The following is a 22,815-nucleotide window of genomic DNA, read 5'->3' as shown; positions in this document are numbered from 1 at the left end:
TTTTCTGTCAAAGTTTGATCGGTAAATTCAACTTGTTTGTTTCTCGGTTTGTTTAGCTGGCTGACTGTAGGTAGTTGTTTTGTCGCTTTTTGAGGTTTAAAATAAAATTTTACCTCAGCTTGTTAGGTAAAAGAATATAACTTTGTAATTTTGTAGTCCATCAAATCAAATAATAGTAACAAAATAGACGCAGCTCAAATTAAAGGTTTACCACTAAAGCATCATGAATTTAGAGTTACTTGGTAAGTTTCTACTCTGTAATTTACTCTGATTGATTTGACAAAATCGGCTATTTATTATACATGTTTCGTTTCTTTTTTCAGAATCTTTTGGACAAAATTACCCAGAGGTAAATTTTTAGTCATTTTTTTCTATTTTGTCATTAACTAAGTTTTAATTCAAAATATTTTTAATATTATTAGGAATTCGATGGAACGTTGGACTCAATATCTTTGGCATCAACATGTGCTTTCAACCGGCGTGGCACACTTCTAGCAGTGGGCTGCAATGATGGCAGAGTATTTATATGGGACTTCTTGACTCGAGGCATTGCTAAATCGATATCAGCTCATGTGTATCCTGTCTGCAGTCTAAGTTGGTCCAGGAACTGTAAAAAAGTATGTTCTATTTTTTCTATATATTTACTTTATTTGCAATATAATGTACTATAAGTTAAGATTAAAACTAAAATAATAAATACTAAATTAATTTAAATAAAAACTTTACAATAACTCGCCGTCGTCGTGCAGTAAAGTTCCCAGAAGGCTGGCGACATTTCCTCTTTGTATGGCCAAACTCAAATGTTGGCCAAAATAATCCCCAGTCCTTGGGTACTCAGACGTTGTCCAGACGTTTTTTCTAACACTTACATTTCATTAAATTTAGAATTCAAATCACACTGAAAGCTTGTACCTAATAAATACAAAAAGTACCTAATAAATACAAAAAATACCTATTGTGTTTTTTAATAACACAAAATTTTTCATAAAAATTTATTAATTACATAAAAGTCAACATTTATTAGAAATGCAAATACCATACCATAAATAATATAAGTAATTCACACTTCATTATCATAATAAATACCTCTAGAAGGCTGTTGTTGATCATCAAAATATATATTATATAAGTATGGATCATGGAGCTAGTCTGAATACTTTGCAGTCATATCTGACAAATATACTTAGTTTTTCATTATAATTTATATTTTTTACTGATTTTTTCAGCTTCTATCGGCATCAACTGACCACAATGTTTGCATTTGGGATGTCTTATCTGGAGAGTGTGAACAGCGGTACAGATTCCCCACTCCCATACTGCGTGTCCAGTTTGATCCCAGACGAGATAAAAGATTTTTGGTGTGTCCGACAAGACATGCTGCTTTGCTAGTTGATTATGAGGGCGAACATAAGATATTACCTATCGATGAAGATGTAAGTATAGCCATGATTTAGCATGTCAAAAAATAGGTTGTAAATCTTTAAAAAGATCCCATTTACTGTATTATTGAATGAGCTACTAATGACATGCTGATATGCATACCAACCAACCAATCGCATTGCGGTGGGGTTGTATTTGCACCACAATGCCACTGCTGTCAGTGGCAGTTAGGAATGCCATTGTTACCTATCAGCTGTCTAGGCTATGGAATGATCTTATTCTAGACCAGAATAACACCCAAGTTTCTCTGCGAAAAGTTTCTACAATATGAATTGTCTGAAAGAATCTCTAAATGGTCTTTGTTAAAAACTGTTTGATATTTATGCTCTTAATTTTGTTGATTGGAGTTAGGAAGGAATAAAGGAAATTAGGATTATTATACAAAATATAATAAAGTATTACTTATAAATGTTCTTTACATTTATTACAGGGCGATGTAAATGTGATAGCTTCATTTGACCGCAGAGGAGACCATGTTTATACAGGAAATGCTAAAGGGAAAATATTAATTTTAGACTCCCAGTCATTAACAATAAAAGCTAGTTTTAAGATTACTGTTGGTACCTCCAGCACTACTAGTATTAAAAGTATAGAATTTGCTAGAAGAGGAGAGTAAGTATATACATACAATTTTGTTTTAATATCTTTAGATTATAGACATTACCCTACCCTAATAGCCAAGTACCGGAAAAAAAAATTAAATATTTAGATTCATCCACGAAATGATTAAGCTGTCAAAATAGTATATTATTTTAAGTGCTGCGAGCGAGGTCTACAAATCAACTTTGGGTAAAAATACATTTTTTGTACGTATGTTTATAGCGCTATAACATTCGAACCGTTGGCCTAATTTGGATGGGAAAGGCATGTAGGATCTGTCACTAGAATTTTTAAGTTCGTGGTCGAAAAATCGGGTAGTTTTTGTAATATTCACAATTTTGTAAAAACTCATCAAAAATTTATTGTGTTCGCGAGGTTTAATTTCGCGCCGAACAAGGATATAGTAATTTGCATTTAGTTTAGATACAGAAAAGATGAGACATTTTTTTTATTAATGATGTATTTTTTTTGATTCCAGTTGTTTTTTAGTAAACACATCAGACAGAGTAATAAGAGTGTATGACACAAAGACAGTGCTCAAATGCGGCGTCAACGGGGAACCTGAGCCTATACAAAAATTACAGGATCTTGTGAATAAGTATGTACCTACATGTCATCTAATATCTCTATCTTTAAAATAAAAACTCGTGGCGAAAATATATTTTTTGTAACAAACTTTTTTCACTGATAATAAATAACTCAATTTTGAAAAAAAAAATGAATGCTCCCCTATGAAAGCAGTATCATAATAACCTATGTTTAGAACGACATGGAAAAAGTGCTGTTTCTCCGGCGACGGCGAATACATCTGCGCGGGCTCCGCGCGGCAGCACGCGCTGTACATCTGGGAGAAGTCCATCGGGAACATCGTCAAGATCCTGCACGGGACCAAGGGCGAGCTGCTGCTGGATGTCGTCTGGCATCCGATCCGCCCGATCATCGCTAGTATTAGCGCCGGTATGACAGATTTCCTCTTTCTCACATCTCTCGTCGGAACGTGGAGCGTGTCACTATCTCCACAACAAAATTCACCTCAATTCAATGCTCCGTTTTAACAAAGATGGACAAAGAAACGTCATACATGGTATGTAATAGTTTGCATGTTGCAGTACTAGGCCTTCCTAGCTGTTCAGTTTTATTATATAAAACTACTAACACCAGAGTACCTAAACACACTATCTATTGGTGTAAACCATACAAAAATCCGTCCGATAGTAAGGATTTCGGTTTATGTAATTTATTATGGTTTTACCCGAGCGAAGCCGAGATGGGCCATTAGTTACAATAAATGTAACCGTCTATCATCAGGTGTGGTGTCGATCTGGGCTCAGAACCAAGTGGAGAACTGGTCCGCCTTCGCCCCGGACTTCAAGGAGCTGGACGAGAACGTGGAGTACGAGGAGCGGGAGAGCGAGTTCGACGTCGAGGACGAGGACCGCTCTGTGGACCTCGCGGGGGACAGCCACGACGACGAGGAAGTCGAGGTACTGTTACCTTCGTCGTCATCGTATTTTTAACCATTTCTGTCAATTAATAGCGAAAAGTTGAAAAATATCACAGGGAGGTTAGGCTACACCGGAGACAGTTAGTACATATTTTGGTTTGTATACAAAATTTATGACTAGGATTATGGTGGCCACCGTTTCTCTTTAGTAAATTGTGGCAACTGTGTCCAATCGAGAACTACAATACCTTATAATAAAATCTATTATCTAGTGTCGCACAATCTCCTGTGCCATTTTTTTTTCGTTTATTTATTCAAATATAATGTTGTTGAGATTCATAGTTTTCGACAACCTTGCTAAAGGTTAAATAGCCGCCAGAGCGTTGACATGACAATACAATCGCAAATATTGTATCTTGTATTTTCTAACAGTCCTTAAATTCTGTTCCCAACGCGGCATACGCATATCAACCCCTCCACGAGCCCTTAGAGGCGTTCAAATTTAGGAACAAAGGTCGGTCGACTGTGGTGTTATTCCCTGTAAAGGGCTATCCACACATTTCCGTGTTCCGTCAGGGACGGCTAAAAAATCGGTTACTTACAACCTGTATGAACTCGTTCACACAGCTCCGTGTCAGGCGCATCCGTATCGTCAGCGTCCCGGAGCTCACTGCGAGGCACGGACGATTTGACAGTGCTATCAGATGTTTTAAGTAAGTAGGTACAAAATGACCGCCGAAAGGTTGATAGAACTTGTTCAACAGAATAATATACTTTACGATCTATACTACTGCAATAATTGCTATTTCTTCTTCGTTAAATAAAGACCTTGTGTTGTATACGTATCAGCTAAAGAAACAGATTACACTGACACCGATTTCCCTGATATATGTGAATGCGGGTGACGGATGGCACGTCCCTGACGGGAACACTGAAACTGATAACTCGGAACACGGATTGTCCTGACCCGGAAATGTGTGGATAGCGCTTTATTCATAAAAAAGTTAAAACATACTATAAGCTAAAATATGACTAGTCTCTTTCTGTTAATTGCAAATATTATAAATTGCGATAGTGACAAAACATATTTTAGCTTAGAATAATGTTTCAACTTTTTTATGAATAACAGGAATTATCTCCAGCTTGGGGATACCAACAGTCATTTTACACATTTCACCTTGGTAAAATCGCCGGCAACAAATATATTTATAAATACTTTTGGCATCAGGTGGACGTGACTACGTGCGAACCGGTGGCAGCTTTCTGCAGCTCCGATGAGGAGGGGGAAGACGAGAACGTGCTCTCGTTCCTGCCCATAGCGCCGGAGATCGAAGACCCTGAGGTAAATATATACAACGGTTGTTTAGGTCCTTAAAAGAAGGTAAAACACCTTCCTTTAATTGTAATATTCACTTTAAAAACCAAAATCTTGGCACATTGTATAAATGAGAAATTACTTAATTTATGTATCGTGCTGATATTTATTTTTAGTGTATTTCAATAAGAAAATTGTGTACCAACTTTTAGAACTAAACGCATTATACATTCTATCCTTATAATCAACTAGGTTTCTATTATCCTATATTTACTCAGTAAGTAAATAACACAATAGAAACAAGTAATTAACGTTTGTGTTATTGTACCTAATAAATCTAATATCTATATTATTGTTTGACAACAAATAATGCTGCAACATGTTATAGCCATAAAGTACTATACTCACATCACGATTAAACAAATACCAATTTGTACAGGATGGCTGGGCTGCCACACAAGAGACTGTCACACCTACAGAGACCCCTGAAAAGTTGGAACCAGCTGCAAAGCGACCCAAGTGCAAGACTTATGATATCCCGCTCAAGATTGCCCCGCCAGGTAAACTGTTTTTAAGGATAAAAATAAAAAAGTTATGTTTAGAATTTCTCTTTTTGTTGATTTGTTGGTTACAAGCATTTATTTCACTGCCTATTCATTGTGATTCATTCATTTGCGATAAAATATTTAAAGTTGCTGTTTATTTTTTCAGAGCAACCATTGTCTTTCGGTGGTAAGAACAAACAAGCGGCAGGGAGCAAAAAAGTAGCTGGAAGACCTCGGAAATAAACACTAATCTTCTATATGATTGTTTTCTTTTATTCTAAATAAAACAGTCGTATAGGACAAAACATTTATATTGCAAAAGAAATAATTTCGATCTTCAATAAAATTCGTATCAGAGTATACTGTAAGTACTTATCTGTCGTATATAAATAAATCTCACTTAAACAAAACCAAAATATTAATAATACATCGCTTATTCGAGACCAAAAAGACTCGTACTCATCTTTCTAGATTTCTAAGTTTTATAATATAATATCATACATACAAGTCCGCACGGTCGTCGCATAAATAAAATTATCTATTACGATATTTACATGTCGCTAAGCGTACACAACACTAGGCGTCTATGTCGTCTTGACTCTGGCTCGAGAAGTAACTGACGAGACCTCCGAACACACTGCCCTCCTCTCGCTCCTCCGTCTTGATGACGGGGGCCTTGTCTACCGCCGGGGGGGGCTTGAGGTACGGCGGGGGGAGCTCCTCGTGAGGCGGAGGGTAGCTCGGGGTTGCGGCCACAGGAGGCGGAGGGTAAGATGAGGCAGCGGCTTCGCTCTCCTTCAAATAGGGCGGTTCTGCGGTATCACTTGGTTTCAAGTAAGGCGGGGCCGCAGCATTGTTTGTTTTCAAATAGGGCGGTGCTGCGGTATCACTTGGTTTTAAATAAGGCTGGGCCGAGGTATCACTTGGTCTCAAGTAGGGCGGGGCCGCAGCATCACTCGGTTTCAAGTAAGGTGGGGCCCCGGCATCACTTGGTTTCAAGTAGGGCGGGGCCCCGGCATCACTTGGTTTCAAGTAGGGCGGGGCAGAGGCATCACTCGCTTTCAAGTACGGCGGGGCCGCGGCGTCACTCGGCTTCAAATAGGGCGGGACCGCAGTATCAGTCGGTTTTAAATAGGGCTGGCCCGCGCCATCACTCTGTTTCAAATAGGGTGGGACGGCCATGTCGCTCGGTTTCATATAAGGCGGGGTGGCGCCGTCGTTAGGTTTCAAATAGGGCGGGGCGACTCCATCACGCGGCACGGACGGCGGCCGGCGATCCTCTCGCGGAGGATCTGCCGGTGACGTCGGCGGGGGCGCCGCGGCCGCGCCCGGCGGGGTGGGGGCGCCTCTGCTTGGCGGCGAGGACAGGCGCTCCAGCCGTTCCCGCTGCTGAGGCATCATCGGCGCCGCCAGCTGCTTGCCGAGCGCGGTCCGCGTCGGGTCCGCGTACGGCGAGGAGTACTGCGGGCTGGAGCTAGGCGGCGGGAAGTAGGGCGGACGCTGCGAGCGCAGGTGCGCGCTCAGGAAGGTGAGGTCGGGGCGCGGGGGGTGCGGGGGATGCGGAGGGCGCGCGCGCTCGTCGGGCAGCAGGCGCTGCAGCTGCTGCATGCGCTGCAGCGGGTGCTGGCCGGGCCGGGCCGGCATCGCGTGGCCGTCCGGCGGCGCGTAGGGCCCGTAAGGCCCGTACTGCGGCGCGTACGGCCCGAGCGGGAACCGCGGCCGGCGGTCCTTGTTCTCCGTGTGCTTGATCTTCGGGTGGCGCGGCGGCTCGTCGCGCGGCGAAGGCGGCCGCGGCGAGGCGGGCGGCGTGCGGTACTCGGGCTCCGTCTTCACCTCCGCCTTGATCTTGATCGCGGGCTCCGGCGCCGGGCCCGGCGTCGAGCTCGGGGTGGACGGCGCGGACGAGGTGGCGGGCGGCGTGGCCGTGGGCCGCAACGGGGAGGGGCCGGCGGCCAGCGGCGAGGGCGAGTTGGGCGCGTGCGGGGCGGGGCCTACGTGGGGACCGGGGCCTGTGTGGGGGCCGGGTCCTGCGTGGGGCCCGGGGCCTATGTGGGGTCCGGGGCCAAGGTGGGGGCCGGGACCTGCGTGAGGCCCGAGGCTTCCGTGAGGCCCGGGGCTTGCGTGGGGGCCGGGACCTGCGTGAGGCCCGAGGCCTCCGTGAGGCCCGGGGCCTGCGTGGGGTCCGGGGACTGCATGGTGCCCGGGGCCTGCATGAGGTCCGGGGCCTACGTGGGGGCCGGGACCTGCATGGGCACCGGGGCTTGCGTGCGGGGCGGGGCCCGCGTGTGGGTGTGAGCTGGGACCCGGCGGGCGGTGCAGGGCGGGGAGCGCGTGGTGGGCGGGCGGGCCCATCATAGGCTGCCTCAATGGTGCGTGGAGCGGGTGTGCGTGGGGCGAGGGCGGGTGCGGGGCGGCGACGCCGGGCGCGGGCGGGTAGCCGGGCGGCAGCGCGCGCATCTGCGGCGGGTAGTAGCCGCCCGGGTACTGGTGCCGCGCGGGGTTCATGCCCGGGTGGTGCATAGGGTACATCATGTTCTGTGCGCGGGGGCCGTACGGGGAGTTCCCGCCCGGGTACATCATTGGTCCTCTGAAATTAAAACTCAGTTACACAATCTGAAGACCGTGCGGATACTAGACTCCGGCGATATATCATGAACATAACAAACCTGTATTGTTGATTGATCATGTGCGGCATTCTCGTGATAATACTGGGTTCCTCCGACACAGGTTTGAAAGGTTGTGGCGAGCCGGCTACTGACAAAGTACCTTGAAACATAAAGGAAACATTGAACATAGAACGTTGTATGAAAAGCTATAAAGATCCCAATCTAAGTAAAACAACCTTCTCGCAGGGCAGAGACCGCATGCAAGCGCTCCTCGGGGCCCGCCACGCCGCGGAGCTCCGCACGCACCTGAAACGATCAAACATTACATTGATCATGTAAAACCCCTCATATGAGTATATATATTCATTTATCTCTTGTATGCGAAAGAAATATGTCATTTTAGCAAAGCTGATGAACCTTTTCGGGATTATCAGTATGATTGCCTAACTACTTTTCAGGTAACGCGAATACCTTACCTGCGTTAAAGTATTCAAAATATCTTTAAGAATATTGTCTAAATTTAAAATTCATTATTGCCAGGCACTCTTTCCGTGGGCTTTCATTACTTCTGCCAGACGTCTTGAAGGTTATGTAAAAATTATAATAATACGGTGATCTTTGTTATAGTAGCAAACCTAAACCTAATAATCCTACTACTATACTATTATAAATGCGAAAGTTTGTTAGGATGTGTATGTTTGTTAACTTCACACGCAGAATCTTGGGGGTATAACACAATAAACACATAGGTTACTTTTATCCGGAAAATCCCACGGGAGCGAAGCCCAGGAGCGCAGCTAGAAATCACCTCAATCCGTTACTCCATTTTGACGTGAAATACGTACAAACAAACACACATTGACGTATACAAACCTGCAGACGTGGTTGCGCGGGGAACCGTTGTTCCTGGAAGTCGTGCGGCAAGGGCGGACGCGGCGCCGACGCGAATCCGCCCGCCGCCGGGAACTCCACCTTCTCCTTCTTCATCCGCTTGCTCTCCTGGTGGTTATGTCACACCATGTGGGTAATTATCCAAGTCGAAACATATTGATATTATTTGTAACTAATATTAAATAAATATTAAGTCTGTGACTAATATTAAATAAATATAATGTATTTAACAATATTAATAACAAGTTATATATCAGCTTCTTCTAAAGCGTGTCGAAGCGGTGAATTTTAGTGAAGACCAAAAACACAAGATTATCTGTGGCGTTTATATCTGCTAAACCAATTTAGCATAGAAGTAGTAAGTCAATTAGTACTAAAATCTAAAATTACTTGCACTTATTACTTATTAATTAAAAGGCACTTATTAATTAAAAATTTAAGTCTTTGCACATTACAAGTTATATAATTATTTAAAGTTTGTATGTATTGATTTAATTAATCCATATTATTCATACTTCCATACAAATTGCCACAAAAACTTTGTGGCAAATTTTTTTTTAAATCAACAGTTATCAATTAAAATGAAAACCAACCTGCAACGCAATCCTCGCCAGTTTCTTCTCCTCCCTCTCTTTAGCCTTCTGCTCTTTGAGTTTCTCCTTCTCCTCCTTCTTCTGCAGTCGCTCCACTCTCCGCGCCTCCTTCTCCGCTTGCTTCGCTTCACGCTCCTGACGTTTCTTTGCTCGTTCGATCTGTTTTAATGAAATATGTTCATATTTGTGAATTTTATATTTGTCATTCTTATTCGAGTCTATATGGCTGTGGAACCTACAGTCCGGAAGCCTATTTTTTATATTAGACCAGTATTATGTATCATCAAATATCGGTTTGCCCAACACCCGCGACTTAATGAATCACTTTTCATAAAAATTTACCCGTTTCTTGTCTGTTGTCTTGTGTTTGAACTCTAATTTTTCACTAGATACATGCATACCAAACTGATTACCAAAGTTGTGGACAAAAAAAAATGTTGTATTTAAGAGTTTTACTTACATCATTGGGTTTCATTGGTGAACCATCAGTCTTCAGATCTGTTAAAAATAATTTATTATTAAGTAAAACTAAAATTCAAATGATGGATTCGACTTTCTTAGGAGAAATGAATGCATAATATTTTAATTGTTCTTAGCTTTACGAATTTTGGTTGTCACACCGTTTTCGGTTTTGTATATTGTGGTGGCACCTGCGTCTAATAGGAAACGATGATACTTTCTACTAAAATATTTTATACAGTGTAGCGTAATTTGTATAGATTAGTTTTTTCTTTTTTTTCGCTAATATGAGAAATTGATAAAAATGCGATGGTGACATGCAGACACAGTGTGCGGGTTTGCGCGTTTTCAGATTGATCTTGGAGGTTTTCTTACTGATATGATCAGGTATGTTAATGAAGCTGAAATCTCATATATTCAATTCATATCTTCTAAGTGTGTCCCTCCAACTAGTGCCATCATTATTCGTAAGTTCTTTATAATCAATTAATAATAATATTCACCTTTGATTTTAACGCCGACGAGTTTAGCGAGCGCGTCGTCAGTGTTGTGCGCGCGGCCGCGTCCTCCCCGCGCGCGCCCGCGCGTGCCCCGCGTGCCGCGTCCGCCCCGCCCGCCCCGTCCGCCCCGCGCGCACTCTTGTTGCGCTTCTGTGGATACAACGGTATATTAACACTTCAAAAAGATCTACGATATGAGAAATACAATATTTGGACTGTATAAAAACAGATTAAAATAAAGGATACTAGCGATAGGATACAGAATGTGGCGTCGTTGTCGGTATCCAAAGAACGAGTGGTTGCGCCACGCCGCGGCGACCCCAAGGCGTCGCCGCAGATATGTCGCGATGTCGGCTAAGCAGCATTCAGTTGCCTCCCGTGCGTCTAGCTCGCCCCTCTGTCGCCGGCTGCAAGGAGCGCCCGCAAACAATCACAGAACTTCCAACGCAATTGTGTCCAAAGTCTTACATATGAGATCGTTCGCTGTTTCTCACTCCCCAGCTGTAAGGTACATTGCATTGGTTGATAAATGTACTTACTGAGAGGTACCTCCAACTGTTTAGTCTTCGTTTTGGTGATATCTTCGGGCAGTTTCTCAACCGCAGTCCTGCATATGAGTTCGTTCGCTGTTTCTCACCCCATTACAATAGTTGATAATGATGGATGTACTTACTGAGATGTTCCTCCAACTGCTCAGTCTTGGCCTTGGTGATATCTTCGGGCAGTTTCTCGAGCGGCACCACCGCAGTTTTACATATGAGATCGTTGAGCGCCCTCTGTTTCTCCTCAGTGTCGGACTTGTTCCGCTTGCGCTCGGCGTCCGAGTCTGAGGTGAGGTCAGAGTCGTCCACTTTGAACTCGTCCGAACTATCCGGCATGTGTTTGCCGCTCGATTTGTGCATTTCCTGTGATAAATATAATAAAAATTCAGCTTCGGTCAATGTTGAGCCCTGTTCTCTAATAGGCTTTCTTATCTTTATTGCAATTTCGTATCACGTCTTCATCCCTTATGAGATAGACAGAGCCAGGATTTGCGAAACACTAAAGGTGACGGAAGTGGCCGAAATGAATTCGAAAGATCAAATTAGGTTGAATGGCAGGTTTATTTATTGGTGGAACTGCAATTAAATAGCGATAGATTGTTAGCCTTTAATCAGAATCTTGACAAGTATTTTCCCTTTGAATTATACAATGGAACTATGGATAGGGAAACAATCAGCTGGCGTTTTTTCACTTCCAGACGAGCAAGAAAGGCAAAACATTTACATTTATAATGGTTTTCAAAACATACAATTAATCCTGAAAATTTTCATCTCATGATGACTTTCAAAACACTTACGTCTTCGGATTCAGTGTTGGGCATCTCAGTGTAGTTGATCTTCTTCTGGCGGGTGCGGTGTTTGGGCGACCAATCGTTGGGCCCCTCGTCGCTGAGGCCCCCGTACGTGACCCGCGCGCGGACCACATTCCCCGCCGCATCGTACTGAGTCAGTCCGCTTCGTTTCCTCGACTTCTTCGACGATTTGTCCCTTTTCGGGCGCGATTTCGATCTAAAAATTGTATTTTCGTTTTGTAGTATTCTATTCATTATTATTATTACAAATAAAAGCGGCTATACATAGGAGATATTAAAGAATTAAAGAAAAATAAATATGGTCGTTCTTTTTATGACTAATAGAAGTCAAAACATTGGCATATACATATACTCCTTGCGTGCATGTATTACAAACTATTTGATTTACACAAATAAGTATGAGGGGGACGCGCAGGCGGCAGAACCAATAAGGACGGGAATCGCTTGCAAGTTCAACTTGTAAATGTACAGGAATACTGGTATTGTGCCTTAATACAAGTATGACGTACTTGGATTTCTTCTCTTCTTTTTTCGACCACTCTTTGCCGTCAGCAGACTCGCTGGAACTGTCCGTGAAAACTCCTTTCTTTTTCTTCTTCACCTCTGGTGACGACTCGGCGAGCTTGGGACGATCTGTCGAGAAATCAATAATAATAAATAACCAATCTTACGTAAAAAAAACGAGCTCCAACAAGCGCACTGATGGTTCCTAAAATTAAATTTCAATTGTAATAAGTTTTAATAAGTTATATGTTTCGGATTTTTAGAGACTGACTGCATTGTCGTCGTTTTTACCTTTTGAGGTACGGAACCCCAAAAACACGACTGCTTAAATGAAATCAAATTGTATATGTCCTTGGAAATAGTAGAGGTTAAAGGGACGGGATGGCTGAAGTATTTTTTTAACAATTACGCGGGCAACACCGCGTGATACTACAGATATTTCTCAAAAAGCTACAAACTACTATCACCTTTCTTGTCGGTCCTGGCGGTGCGGCGGATGGGCAGGTCGTCGGAGGAGCGCGAGTCGCTGGAGCTGCCGCGCTCCGCGGACGACGATATGTCTTCCGACGACGACTCCACGCTGCACGGGAATGTGACCAAATGAGAAACATCTTATAACCTCATCCTTGCATGTTTCTGGTTTCATTCGGGGTTGTGAGGCCGTGTGAAACTGTCTAGCTACTTTACCGGTAAATTTTAGTTTCCGTTTCCATTAACTTTAGTTTATTGATGTCGTCACACTCCTGTATAGATCGGCCTTACGTTGAAATAAATCTCGGTGTTTTCAAGAAAAGTACAACATGTATAACAAAACCATGTCCAAAGGCTGTGGAAGGCAAGGTCTTAGGGCTCCCTCTTGTTTCGCATAATTTATTTTGTCCTATTGTTCTTTGGCATACCGTTTTTGGCATAATTGACTTTTAGGTTAGGTTATGCTTCAGTTATACGTAAACCGTTATGCGTAAGAATGTTATGCTTAAAATCATTATGACATAATACAGAATGCTATACTACATTAAGGCTTAAAATTTTATGTTTCTACTTCTTTTCGAGTCGTCATGGCTATTTATATTGTTAGAAACCACGATGTGGCCACTACTATACATAAATTACTTTTGTATTGATAATTCTGTTTTTCATTTAAGTTATATATTCCGTATTGACAGCTGTTGGTTCTCCTAAATAAAATAAAGATAATACTGACCCGGTCTCCTTGAAGTCCTCGTCGGTGTCGTCGTCCTCGGAGGGCACGTCCAGCGAGTTCAGCTTGCGCGGCTTGCGGCGGCTCTTCTTGCGGGCCTTCTTCACTTCCAACGGCTTACCCTATCAATCAATCAATCAATCAATCAATCAATCAATCAATCAATCAATCAATCAATCAATTAATCAATCAATCAATATATAAAACTCTTGCGTTGCTGACTGACTAATAGACAACGCACAGCCGGAACTACTGAGCGTAGAAAGCTGAAAATTGTAGGTTCCTAGAACAGTTTAAGGGAGCACTAAAAAGGGATTTCCTGAAATCCCCACGGGAAACGGATTTTTACTCGCACACGAAGTTGTGGGCAAAAGCTAGTTTCATCATAACAATTGGCTAATTTACTATAGAATAAAATGCAAATAAGTATTTAAATGACTAAATACAATAATTAAATGTCACTTGAATTTGGTCAGCTTTATTGATTACGAGTTTTTTTACTATTTACTACTATTAGAAATGCTTTCAGACTCCAAAATCCGTGACGTCACAATACATTACTGTCATATAAAATTTTGTTTTCGACATTACAATAAAGTATCTGATTTGACTAGTTGGAAAGTAGCCAATTTCATATTCTTACAAATACTGTCTCTATCTTATCTGATCGTTTACCATAAAACGCCGGAGCCCAGAGTCGACTCCTACTTTTTTCTTAACACTTTACACGGTTTTCGACATCCCTAGTTATCAGACTCTGGTCTGATAACTAGCGATGTCGATGTGCAACTTGCAGGTCACGTATGCATGCAAGGCGGGTAAATTAATATCTTTGATTTATACTATCCCAATTTTATTATTATAAATGGCTCATTATTAAAATTAAAATAAAATTATCAACAAGTAAAATACCGATGAATTATTTAGCGATAGTTCAAAGATGGTCAGATAAGTCCAATTAGAAAATCAAATTTTTCATACAATACATATAACATACATACAATTTCGTCATATAAATGTGACTATTTCCCAGATAATACCATTTTTGTGCGGCTCTTCCATTAGAGATCTTTATATCATAAACAGAATTAGTCAAATAGTATATTGTTACCTGTTCTAGAGCCTCTCTTTCTGCCTTCATCTTCTCCTCCTCGGCCGCTTCAATGATGGTGGAGATGTCTTTCCCGCGGCCCTGATTGCCCGCGCTCGTCGTCGGCTCCACGTATTCCTCCTATTGACGAATAATGTCGTTATTACGATACGACTGTATGTACACTACTAGTATCTGATAGCCTATAAGTAACTTTGATGGATTTACGTAGAACGAAAGACAACGAAACGAACGAACGAAACGAAAGTCTGGCTTTTGCGCAGGGGCGGCCTGCCAATAGCCGGAGATAACGTCCTGGAAATTTACTTGTGCACAATACAATGAAACGCGTAAAGACGTCACGTAAAAGGGCATGGCTAGTTTCATTTTCTGTTCTGAATGGTGCACTTATAAAACAGGCATCTAGTTGTCCTCTATGGATCGCAGGGTGTCACTTGTACTATTAAGTTATGCGTGTAACTAACTTATATAATTTGTGAATTGCAATAAAATCTGAATTTGAATCTTTCCTACTCCGTCTGTTTCAGCCTCGCGTATCGTCACACAAATGTTATTAGAAAAATTGCAATGTGTCTCCTCTTTGTATTTGCATGGCAATGATGACCAGCTGCTGCAAAGCGCATAAGAAATACATGAGATGTGGTTGACCTTGATAGCGGAGGATATGAGGCGGTCGTACTCCTGGCTCCTGTAGGACACGGGCAGCTGGCGCCGCGCGCGCAGCCGGTACACCGCGCCCGACGACGACGACCAGCCGCTGCTGCTCTCGCCGTCTGTATATCATAAAAAGATAAAAGATAGGTATTTGCAACACATGTAAATTGATACTTGAAAACTTAAAACAAACCCATAGAATGGTGTGAAACTATACCTAGTTACATATAGTCTGAATAACTAACAGTCTAAATAGTGTAGGCAAATTTTTTTTTGAGTTTTACTGCGATCAGCTAAATACAAAATCAATTCAAATTAAAAGTTAATCAAAATTGAAAGTACATCTAGCTAAACATTGCCTTCGAGTTTCGCAACTCTCGACTCTGTGGGCATAAATGAATGTGCATATTGTGGTTAGTTAATAATTGATAAAGAAATGTATACTGTCTCTGGGTTAAAAATACATAAGCAAATAAATAAAAATATAAATATTACCGGAATGTGACTTATCCTCTGTATCTTCGTTCTCTTTTTTTTCGTCGTCGCTCGCGCTCTGTTTTTCCGGCTCCTCTAATTTCTTTCTTTCTCTTTCCGCCTCAACTTGTACTAACAATTCGTCGAATTTCGTTAGTTCCTTTTCTAAAGACACTATTAGCATGTCCTGTAAAATAATAATATTATTTATCACCAGCTGCACCCATGGGCTTCGCTCCTGTAGGTTATATTTTACCCGTGTGCCAAATTTCATAACAATCCGTCCAGTTGATTTTGTGTGAAAGAGTAACAAACATACATAAATACGTTGAGGATGTGTAAAACTTTCGCATATATAAATAAATATTATAGGATTGTATATTGTAATACATAGGTACACAACCATTGACTCAGCTCGGTTTACAGATATTCTGTAAACTTTTACTGCTGATAATAAATTTCGACATTTGACAAAAAATTGTAATAAGTTTGCATGAGAAAATGCTAACGATTTTAAAAGTAAATTCAATCAAACGATGACTTCGCTGAGCCTTTAAATTTGACATAAGTCAATTTTTATTGTACTATTACTACGACTTTTATAAACTATGTTTACACTGATTCCTCTTGTTAGCATAATTATGTAAGTAATAAAAAAAATGTTAGGATATAAAAACATGTAGACAAAAAATTACGTTTACCTTAATTATATACGCAATTTAATCACTTTACAATCAATAGGTTACACAAGATAAATCAACAAAATGTTTACTAATATTAATCATTTTCTCAAAGTAGGAAAAATACAACGAGGACGATATTTAAAAATAGAACTGCTACATTTTCACACATATATTTTTTTATATTGGCCAGTGTTTTTGAAAATAGAATGAAGATTTTATTCATGTTTATAGATTGTACAGACAATGATAAGTGTGTAAAGTTCAGTATGTTAAGAAAGTGAAGAAAACAGATTTTTGATGAACTACATTTTTTTGCCAATGCAATATAATTAAATAATATAACCTACCTTTTAATAATATAACCAAATAGAATGGTCAAGATTGGTTGGTAAACACCCAGTGTTACCAGCCAAAAGCACCCTCATTTAATTTCTTAACTTTCTTGACTCATAAGATTTAAAAAAAAAACAGTTACTTACATGGTTGCATGGCGGACAATACCAGTCGCCTTCGGGCACCAAGAAAAGCATAGGTTTGAGACAGCTAGCATGATACCCCGCGTCACATTGATCACACAGTAGAATCCACTCCGGTTGCTCGCCACTTCCACAGCGCGCGCATACGCCGTCTTCTTTACCTGATTATTGAATATAGATAATTTTTTAATCACACCACAATTTTTTTGAAAAGATAATTATGATAAAACTACGTTGGTTTTTAAGAATAGCTCATATAATCAACCATTAATTCATTTACATTATAATGAAACACCAAAGAAAAACCATAGAATAGCCAGCTTCTCTTGCGTAGATTGTAAAAGTCAACGTAGGAAAGGGCTATAAACTTGACATTGTCCTCATAGACGATAGGCTAGCAAACAAAATAAGAAAGCGGACCCTATGCTCTGAAGCTTGAAAGCTGAGGAAGGATCTGGAAAGTGCTCAAATGAGGGAATTACTTGCCTTCTTGTAAAGTTCGCACTCTCTTTAACGGCTCAACTGGTTCCCCATTTTCTAAATCCGATTCAGGAGAGAACTCGTGGTCGGATTTTGTGTTGTCAATAGCTAAAATAAAAACAATTAATTTTAATTTAAAAAATCGGGTTACTTTTAAATGTGTTCATAGAGTAATTGACAAAAGGTATTAACGCTCTGTCCCGTTTCTTCGGTATATCAATGTATATAAGATTCCCTGTCTTGCTAAGTATGACTCACGGTCGGGTTCATCATGAAGGTCGAATAGCGGCTCATCGGACTCGGAGTCCTGGTCTGGCCCGGTGGAGTCCCCCCCGCGCCACTTGTCCTTCCCCTTCCGCCGCGCTTTCTCTTTCTCTCCTTCCGAACTGCTGCCACTCGCCTGCCATTCTTCTTCATCGTCATCCTTATTCTGAAAAAATAACACCATTGGTCACGAGTCTTTACTCGTCGTACTCCAGTCTATAAACTCACGAGTGGACTGGAAGATTTATTTTGAAACTAGATGTTGCCCGGGGCTTTGCTCCCGTGGGAATTTTGAGATAAAAAATAGCCTATAGTAATCTTGGATAATGTAGGTACCTTTATGATGGTGAAAGAATTTTAGTAGTAGTTTCGGAGATTATTCGTCTCAAACATACAAACACACAAATGCTTACCTCTCGATAGTAAGAGCCCTTGTATTATGTTTTAATTGTATGTATCCTGTTTCCACATATAAATATTGTAAATATTACAATATTTATACGTGTACATAAACCTATCCTTATTAATAGAATAAAAACGATATTCTCTGATTAGCCTATTAGAATAGTTATTCTTTGTATTGTCTCATTATTTCAATGTCAAATACTATAAAGAGAGATAGGGACAAAACAAAGAAAAACCACGGCACGCCTAATCGGATAATTAAATGTTTATTAATAAAGCGGTACAGGTCGGTTGACTGTAGTATTACCTTTTTCTTGTGTATCATCTTCATTTCCCGGAGTGCGACCTCCTCGAGATGCCGCCGGTCGGCCTCCTCCTTGATCTTCATCTGCGCGATGCGCCGCGACTGCCGCACAGGCGCCGCGTCGGACTCCGACGACTTCGCCCCACTCTCACCTTTCACGTCTTTCTTCTTCTCCTTCTCCTTCCCCTTTGGCTTCCGTTTCAATACCTTTTTCGGGGACTTTTTGCCTGCTAAAACATTTATAATATTGATTTGAAAAAAGAAATTGTATTTTGTATTTTTTAAAATTGTAATTTTAGATCATTTTACATTGTTACCTATGCTATAAAGTGTTTCCTCCTCTGATTCGTCACTTGAATGATTTTCTCGTAGTTTAGCTTCTACTTTTTTTCTGAAAATAATATAACAAATTAATACTCAACTACATTCTATGTGAATGTTTTTGAGAATGGATGGATGTTTGTTACTTTTTCAAAAAAAAAAATATGGGACAGTTTGACGAAATTTGGAATAAAATAAGGGTATCCTAAATTCCAACTGGAGCAGAGCTCAACTGTGTAATAAATGAAAAATTAGAGATTCTATACCTAGATGATGTGATAATTTTTTTGGGCTTAATCTTGAGACGTTTCCCACTTGTTACAGGCTCGTCCTCTTCACTCTCGCTCTGAGATTCAGATTTATTTTTGTCACTCATAGTAGCATCCAGTAAGGTCCGCTTGAGCGACTTATTTGCTTTCTTCTCTTTAATACTAACATTATTATCACTATCCTCCTTTTCCGCGTCATTATCCGCTTTAATTTTGAGTATTCTTTTTCTTTTAAACTTTCCTTTATTTGCTTTAATCTTTTTACGTTGAGATACTGAGTTTTCCACATCTTCAGCCTTGGATTTTAGTTTGCTGTCATTTTTTTTGTCATTCACAATTGTATTTTTGCTGTCAATAGTTTCATTACAAATGGAACCAGGAACATCGCTTTCCGGAGTATCAAGTCGTAGTTTTTTGGGCGGCAAAGGATCTTCAACTTTAACTTCTTTTTCAGGACTTTTCTCATTTTCGTTTTCAATATGATCATGCTCTTCCACTGAAGAAACGCTACTTTTCCTTTTCTCTATAATACTAGCTTTACTGTCATGACAATTATCACTTTCTGTTACAGAATTTAAAACTTCTTTCCCTTCATTGAATTTTAATTTATTACCTAATTCTCTTTTCTTTTTTACTTTGCCTTTCTTCACATTATTTTTTCTTGGAGTATCATTGTCAGTAGTGCTTTTATCATTGACACTACCTTCTCTACTATCAGTGGCACTCTCTGCAGACTTTGTAGAATTAGTACTTTCTGTAGAGTCTACACTGCGCACACAGGGTTTTTTGGGTTCAGATTTTAAGACTTCTGTATTATCATTGTTCTGTTTCTTCAATGTTCTTTTATTTACCGAAGTAACGCCACTTTTCAATTTGACACTTTTTACGACTTTCGAATTATTTGTTACATTTGAATTGTTGGGAACATCATGTTCACCATTAATACATTCTTCGTTTCCATTTTCAGCATCTGTGTTTTCTTCTGCAGCACTATGTTCATGCTCTATTACTTCTGGATTTCCAGTATCATTGTCATACCCACTTCCTTCTCCAAAAAAATACATTATTTCCTCTGTGATTTCTTCACCTATTATGTAAGGACTATCACAATCTTCTCCATTACTTTCTCCAGTTATAAACATAAGTGGTTCTTCTATTGCTTCACTAACAGATTCACTTAAACTAATTTCTTTTTCAAACGATTCTAAATTCCTTATGTTATTTTCATAAAAATATGTTGTATTTTCCCTGATTTTTGTGTCTATGTTGAAAAAACTTTCACAATCAGCTCCGTTACCTTCTCCTGTCACAATCATAACTGGTTCCTCGATTGTTTCACTCACAGTTTCATTTTCTTCTTTCTTGTTATCTTCCACAGAATCATCATTATTTAAATTCTCTTTGTCTAGATTGTTTTCTGGATTTTCTGGAAGTGGACTTTTTTCAGGGTTACTATTATTAATATTGATACTTATTTCTTCTTTCAACTCTTTTTGTTCCAGGCTTCCCTCTTTAGTTTCCTCTTTTCTGGCTTCTACAATTTCTTCAGGATCTGTTGTGTCTGTTTGTTCTACTTTATCTGTATTTTTACTCTTCTCCTGTGACTCAACTTCATGTTCTGATTCAGACTCTGGACTAAGAAACTCTTCCTCATTTTCTTCATCTTCCTCAGGTTTGGCCTAAAAATAATCATAATATTTAAATATATTGTTGTACTTATATTATATTGTTGTTATTAATAAAACAGATAAAGCATCCAAAGAATGTTTTGTCTCTTTCTACTTTTACATATTATGTAATCATCATTTTATATATACCTCTTTTTGTGGTGGTATCTCAGCACTGCTAGAGTCTTCATTTGTGGTTGAGGATACCAATGGACAAACTTCTTCACCATTTTTCAATTGTGCTATAACTTTTACCAGCTCTTCACGATTTCTAATTAAAAAGAAAGAAAATATTATCAAAATATTTCATGAACCTATTTCAATTGAGTTTTCACGAACTATGTTTTCATGACTACCTATGTTGTTGTGAAAGAATATATAAATTATAATTACATATATATTCTTTCAGAAGATAAATTAAGTAGTTGTAATTTGGATCCATTTCCATTTATTCCATTTAACGATAATACATTGTCGGAATTAACATTAGCACATAATTAAGTCTAGCACATAATAAATAATAATTAAATAATAAATTATAATTTAACATTTATTAATGATACTGTGTTCTGTTCACATTCACTTACATAATACAATTTAAATAAAAAACTTGTCATTTATTTATAAGTTATATTTAACCTTTAAATCTAAGGTATCTATGAAATTTATGTCATCAAGTTTATTCATCTACCTCTCTGATCACTTGTTGATTAATATCAATTACGTGATAATTTACATACCTTGCCACCACTTGCCAGGTTTCTTCATCTTGGTCCTCCTTATATAAGCACAGATTGGCATCATCATCCACTTGGTACCAGTATACACAACCATTTTTGTCCCTCCCAATGGGATCTAACCGAAGATCTTTACAGGATAAAGCATTTACTGCAGACTTGAATTTTGGATGACAAGTAAACTGATATTCTAAAAGAAGCTAGAAAGAAAAAAATATTGACACATTGAACAACCATACTAATGTTATAAAATGTGAAAGTGTCTTTGTCACCATTTCATGCCTGGGTCAATGGACTCTCTTATTATCATATTTGAAAAGTATAGAATCTATTTTTCATTATAATTTGGCTTTAAAAGGAAACACCAACAAACATTTCTTAATTCCAGCTTGATAAAATTAACATTTTAATGACACATTTGTATATCAAGTAATGAATATATATTTTTTCAGTATTCAAATGAGTATTTGCACATAAAAATCTTAATAATACCTTCAGAACTTTCAGTTTTACTTGGGGACTAGCTTTCTTATAAGAAAACCTTTCCATTTCCCAAGCCTCTTGATGATGCCCATGTTGATGGCAAAATTTTATCAAGCTTCTCTCCCATTTATTGCTCTGTACAGATTTCAAAGCACGCCGAAGTAATCTCAAGTGTATTTCCTTTAGCGGATCCAATACTAAAACAGAAGAGTTCAATGTGATGTTTGTTTATTAAAACTACGAGTCAAAACGCTGTCACAAACTTACCCTCTTGAGTGTTCTCTATAAATTCTTGAAGTTTTGCTATAGTCGGCACATCTAAACCATATAATTTGCCGAAAACTTTCAAAAAGGAATAAATAACAGCGAAATTAGGATCATTCGAACACGAAATTTCACTATCGGACGCCATCGTCTGATTTACGCTTTTCGTTTATCATAAAACATAGCTATACAATATAAACTAAAGCTAACATATTTTAACTTATATCTATTGGAAATCTATTTATCATGTACATGATTCAAGGAAAAACTTCATTATATGCACATTATAATAATAGTAACTTCTTTACAATATTATTTTCTACAAAACTCAAATGACATGACAACCATCGTAGATGTCATAGACGAACTAAGTTTAGTTTTTAATATTAGGTACCTACCCAATACCATTCACTAAATCATAGACTAAGAAGGTATTCTGTGGTTTGATGCCGAACTAGTGATCCACCTACGAGCAAAGACCTCGGTCGATCTAAATTAAAAAAGATGCTTCGCCAGCCGTCGCAATACATTCACCACTAACTGTCAAAATTTATGCACCAACGTCTTTCCGTCTGTCACACTTTCAGTCAATACCTAGGAGCGGTATAAATAGAATGAAGCACTCTTCAACGTATAAGTTCATAGTATGGAATTAGTATGTATACTCTGTACAAGAACGTACTAAATCCATGGTTCATAGATCCCCAAAGCCAAAATCTTTGAGACGTACAGTCCTAAGACGTCAATGTCTGTCTGTCACTTTGACAATTT

The 22,815-nt window shown here is 39.6% G+C and overlaps 2 protein-coding genes across 4 annotated transcripts; one reads left to right on the top strand and one right to left on the bottom strand.

Moving 5' to 3' along the window:
- The first annotated feature begins 39 nt into the window (after positions 1–39).
- Rbbp5 (Retinoblastoma binding protein 5) lies at positions 40–5,601 on the top strand. The gene is made up of 11 exons (XM_053756367.1): positions 40–242; positions 324–349; positions 423–617; positions 1,227–1,433; positions 1,871–2,052; positions 2,519–2,638; positions 2,804–2,997; positions 3,349–3,524; positions 4,713–4,826; positions 5,239–5,359; positions 5,511–5,601. The coding sequence occupies exons 1-11, from the start codon at positions 224–226 to the stop codon at positions 5,585–5,587; spliced, it is 1,431 nt and encodes a 476-aa protein (XP_053612342.1). The 5' UTR covers positions 40–223; the 3' UTR covers positions 5,588–5,601.
- Positions 5,602–5,639: 38 nt separating this feature from the next.
- On the bottom strand, positions 5,640–22,413 carry LOC128676314 (remodeling and spacing factor 1). Of its 3 annotated transcripts, none has more exons than XM_053756360.1 (25): positions 22,048–22,413; positions 21,790–21,977; positions 21,301–21,497; positions 20,711–20,831; positions 18,891–20,572; positions 18,621–18,694; positions 18,307–18,533; positions 17,589–17,760; positions 17,337–17,438; positions 16,854–17,011; positions 15,713–15,878; positions 15,212–15,336; positions 14,564–14,683; positions 13,456–13,574; positions 12,719–12,831; positions 12,257–12,380; positions 11,733–11,943; positions 11,067–11,298; positions 10,397–10,543; positions 9,895–9,932; positions 9,435–9,593; positions 8,824–8,949; positions 8,187–8,256; positions 8,011–8,110; positions 5,640–7,931 (listed from the first exon to the last, which is right to left on the bottom strand). In XM_053756360.1, the coding sequence occupies exons 1-25, from the start codon at positions 22,190–22,192 to the stop codon at positions 5,921–5,923; spliced, it is 6,927 nt and encodes a 2,308-aa protein (XP_053612335.1). In that variant the 5' UTR covers positions 22,193–22,413; the 3' UTR covers positions 5,640–5,920. The 3 variants fall into 3 exon arrangements, with proteins under 3 accessions (XP_053612335.1, XP_053612338.1, XP_053612337.1); XM_053756363.2 differs by having other exon boundaries at positions 8,011–8,095; XM_053756362.2 differs by having other exon boundaries at positions 18,307–18,530.
- Between the last annotated feature and the right edge of the window lie 402 nt (positions 22,414–22,815).

Source organism: Plodia interpunctella, chromosome 16 (assembly GCF_027563975.2).
Source record: "Plodia interpunctella isolate USDA-ARS_2022_Savannah chromosome 16, ilPloInte3.2, whole genome shotgun sequence".
Lineage (NCBI taxonomy): Eukaryota > Metazoa > Arthropoda > Insecta > Lepidoptera > Pyralidae > Plodia > Plodia interpunctella.
Note: the sequence above shows the minus strand (reverse complement) of the source record. Positions and strands in the feature narration are given on the sequence as shown.

Bases quoted from the DNA above. Each gene is read 5' to 3' on its own strand.
- LOC128676314 (XM_053756360.1), bottom strand. From the start codon at position 22,192: ATGGCGTCCGATAGTGAAATTTCGTGTTCGAATGATCCTAATTTCGCT. The intron at 12,381-12,718 runs GTGATAGTAGTT...ATTTCTCGACAG, and splicing joins CGCCAGGACCGACAAGAAAG to ATCGTCCCAAGCTCGCCGAG. The intron at 11,944-12,256 runs GTACGTCATACT...TACAATTTTTAG, and splicing joins AAAGAAGAGAAGAAATCCAA to ATCGAAATCGCGCCCGAAAA.
- Rbbp5 (XM_053756367.1), top strand. The intron at 3,525-4,712 runs GTACTGTTACCT...TTTTGGCATCAG, and splicing joins ACGACGACGAGGAAGTCGAG to GTGGACGTGACTACGTGCGA. The intron at 4,827-5,238 runs GTAAATATATAC...CAATTTGTACAG, and splicing joins CGGAGATCGAAGACCCTGAG to GATGGCTGGGCTGCCACACA.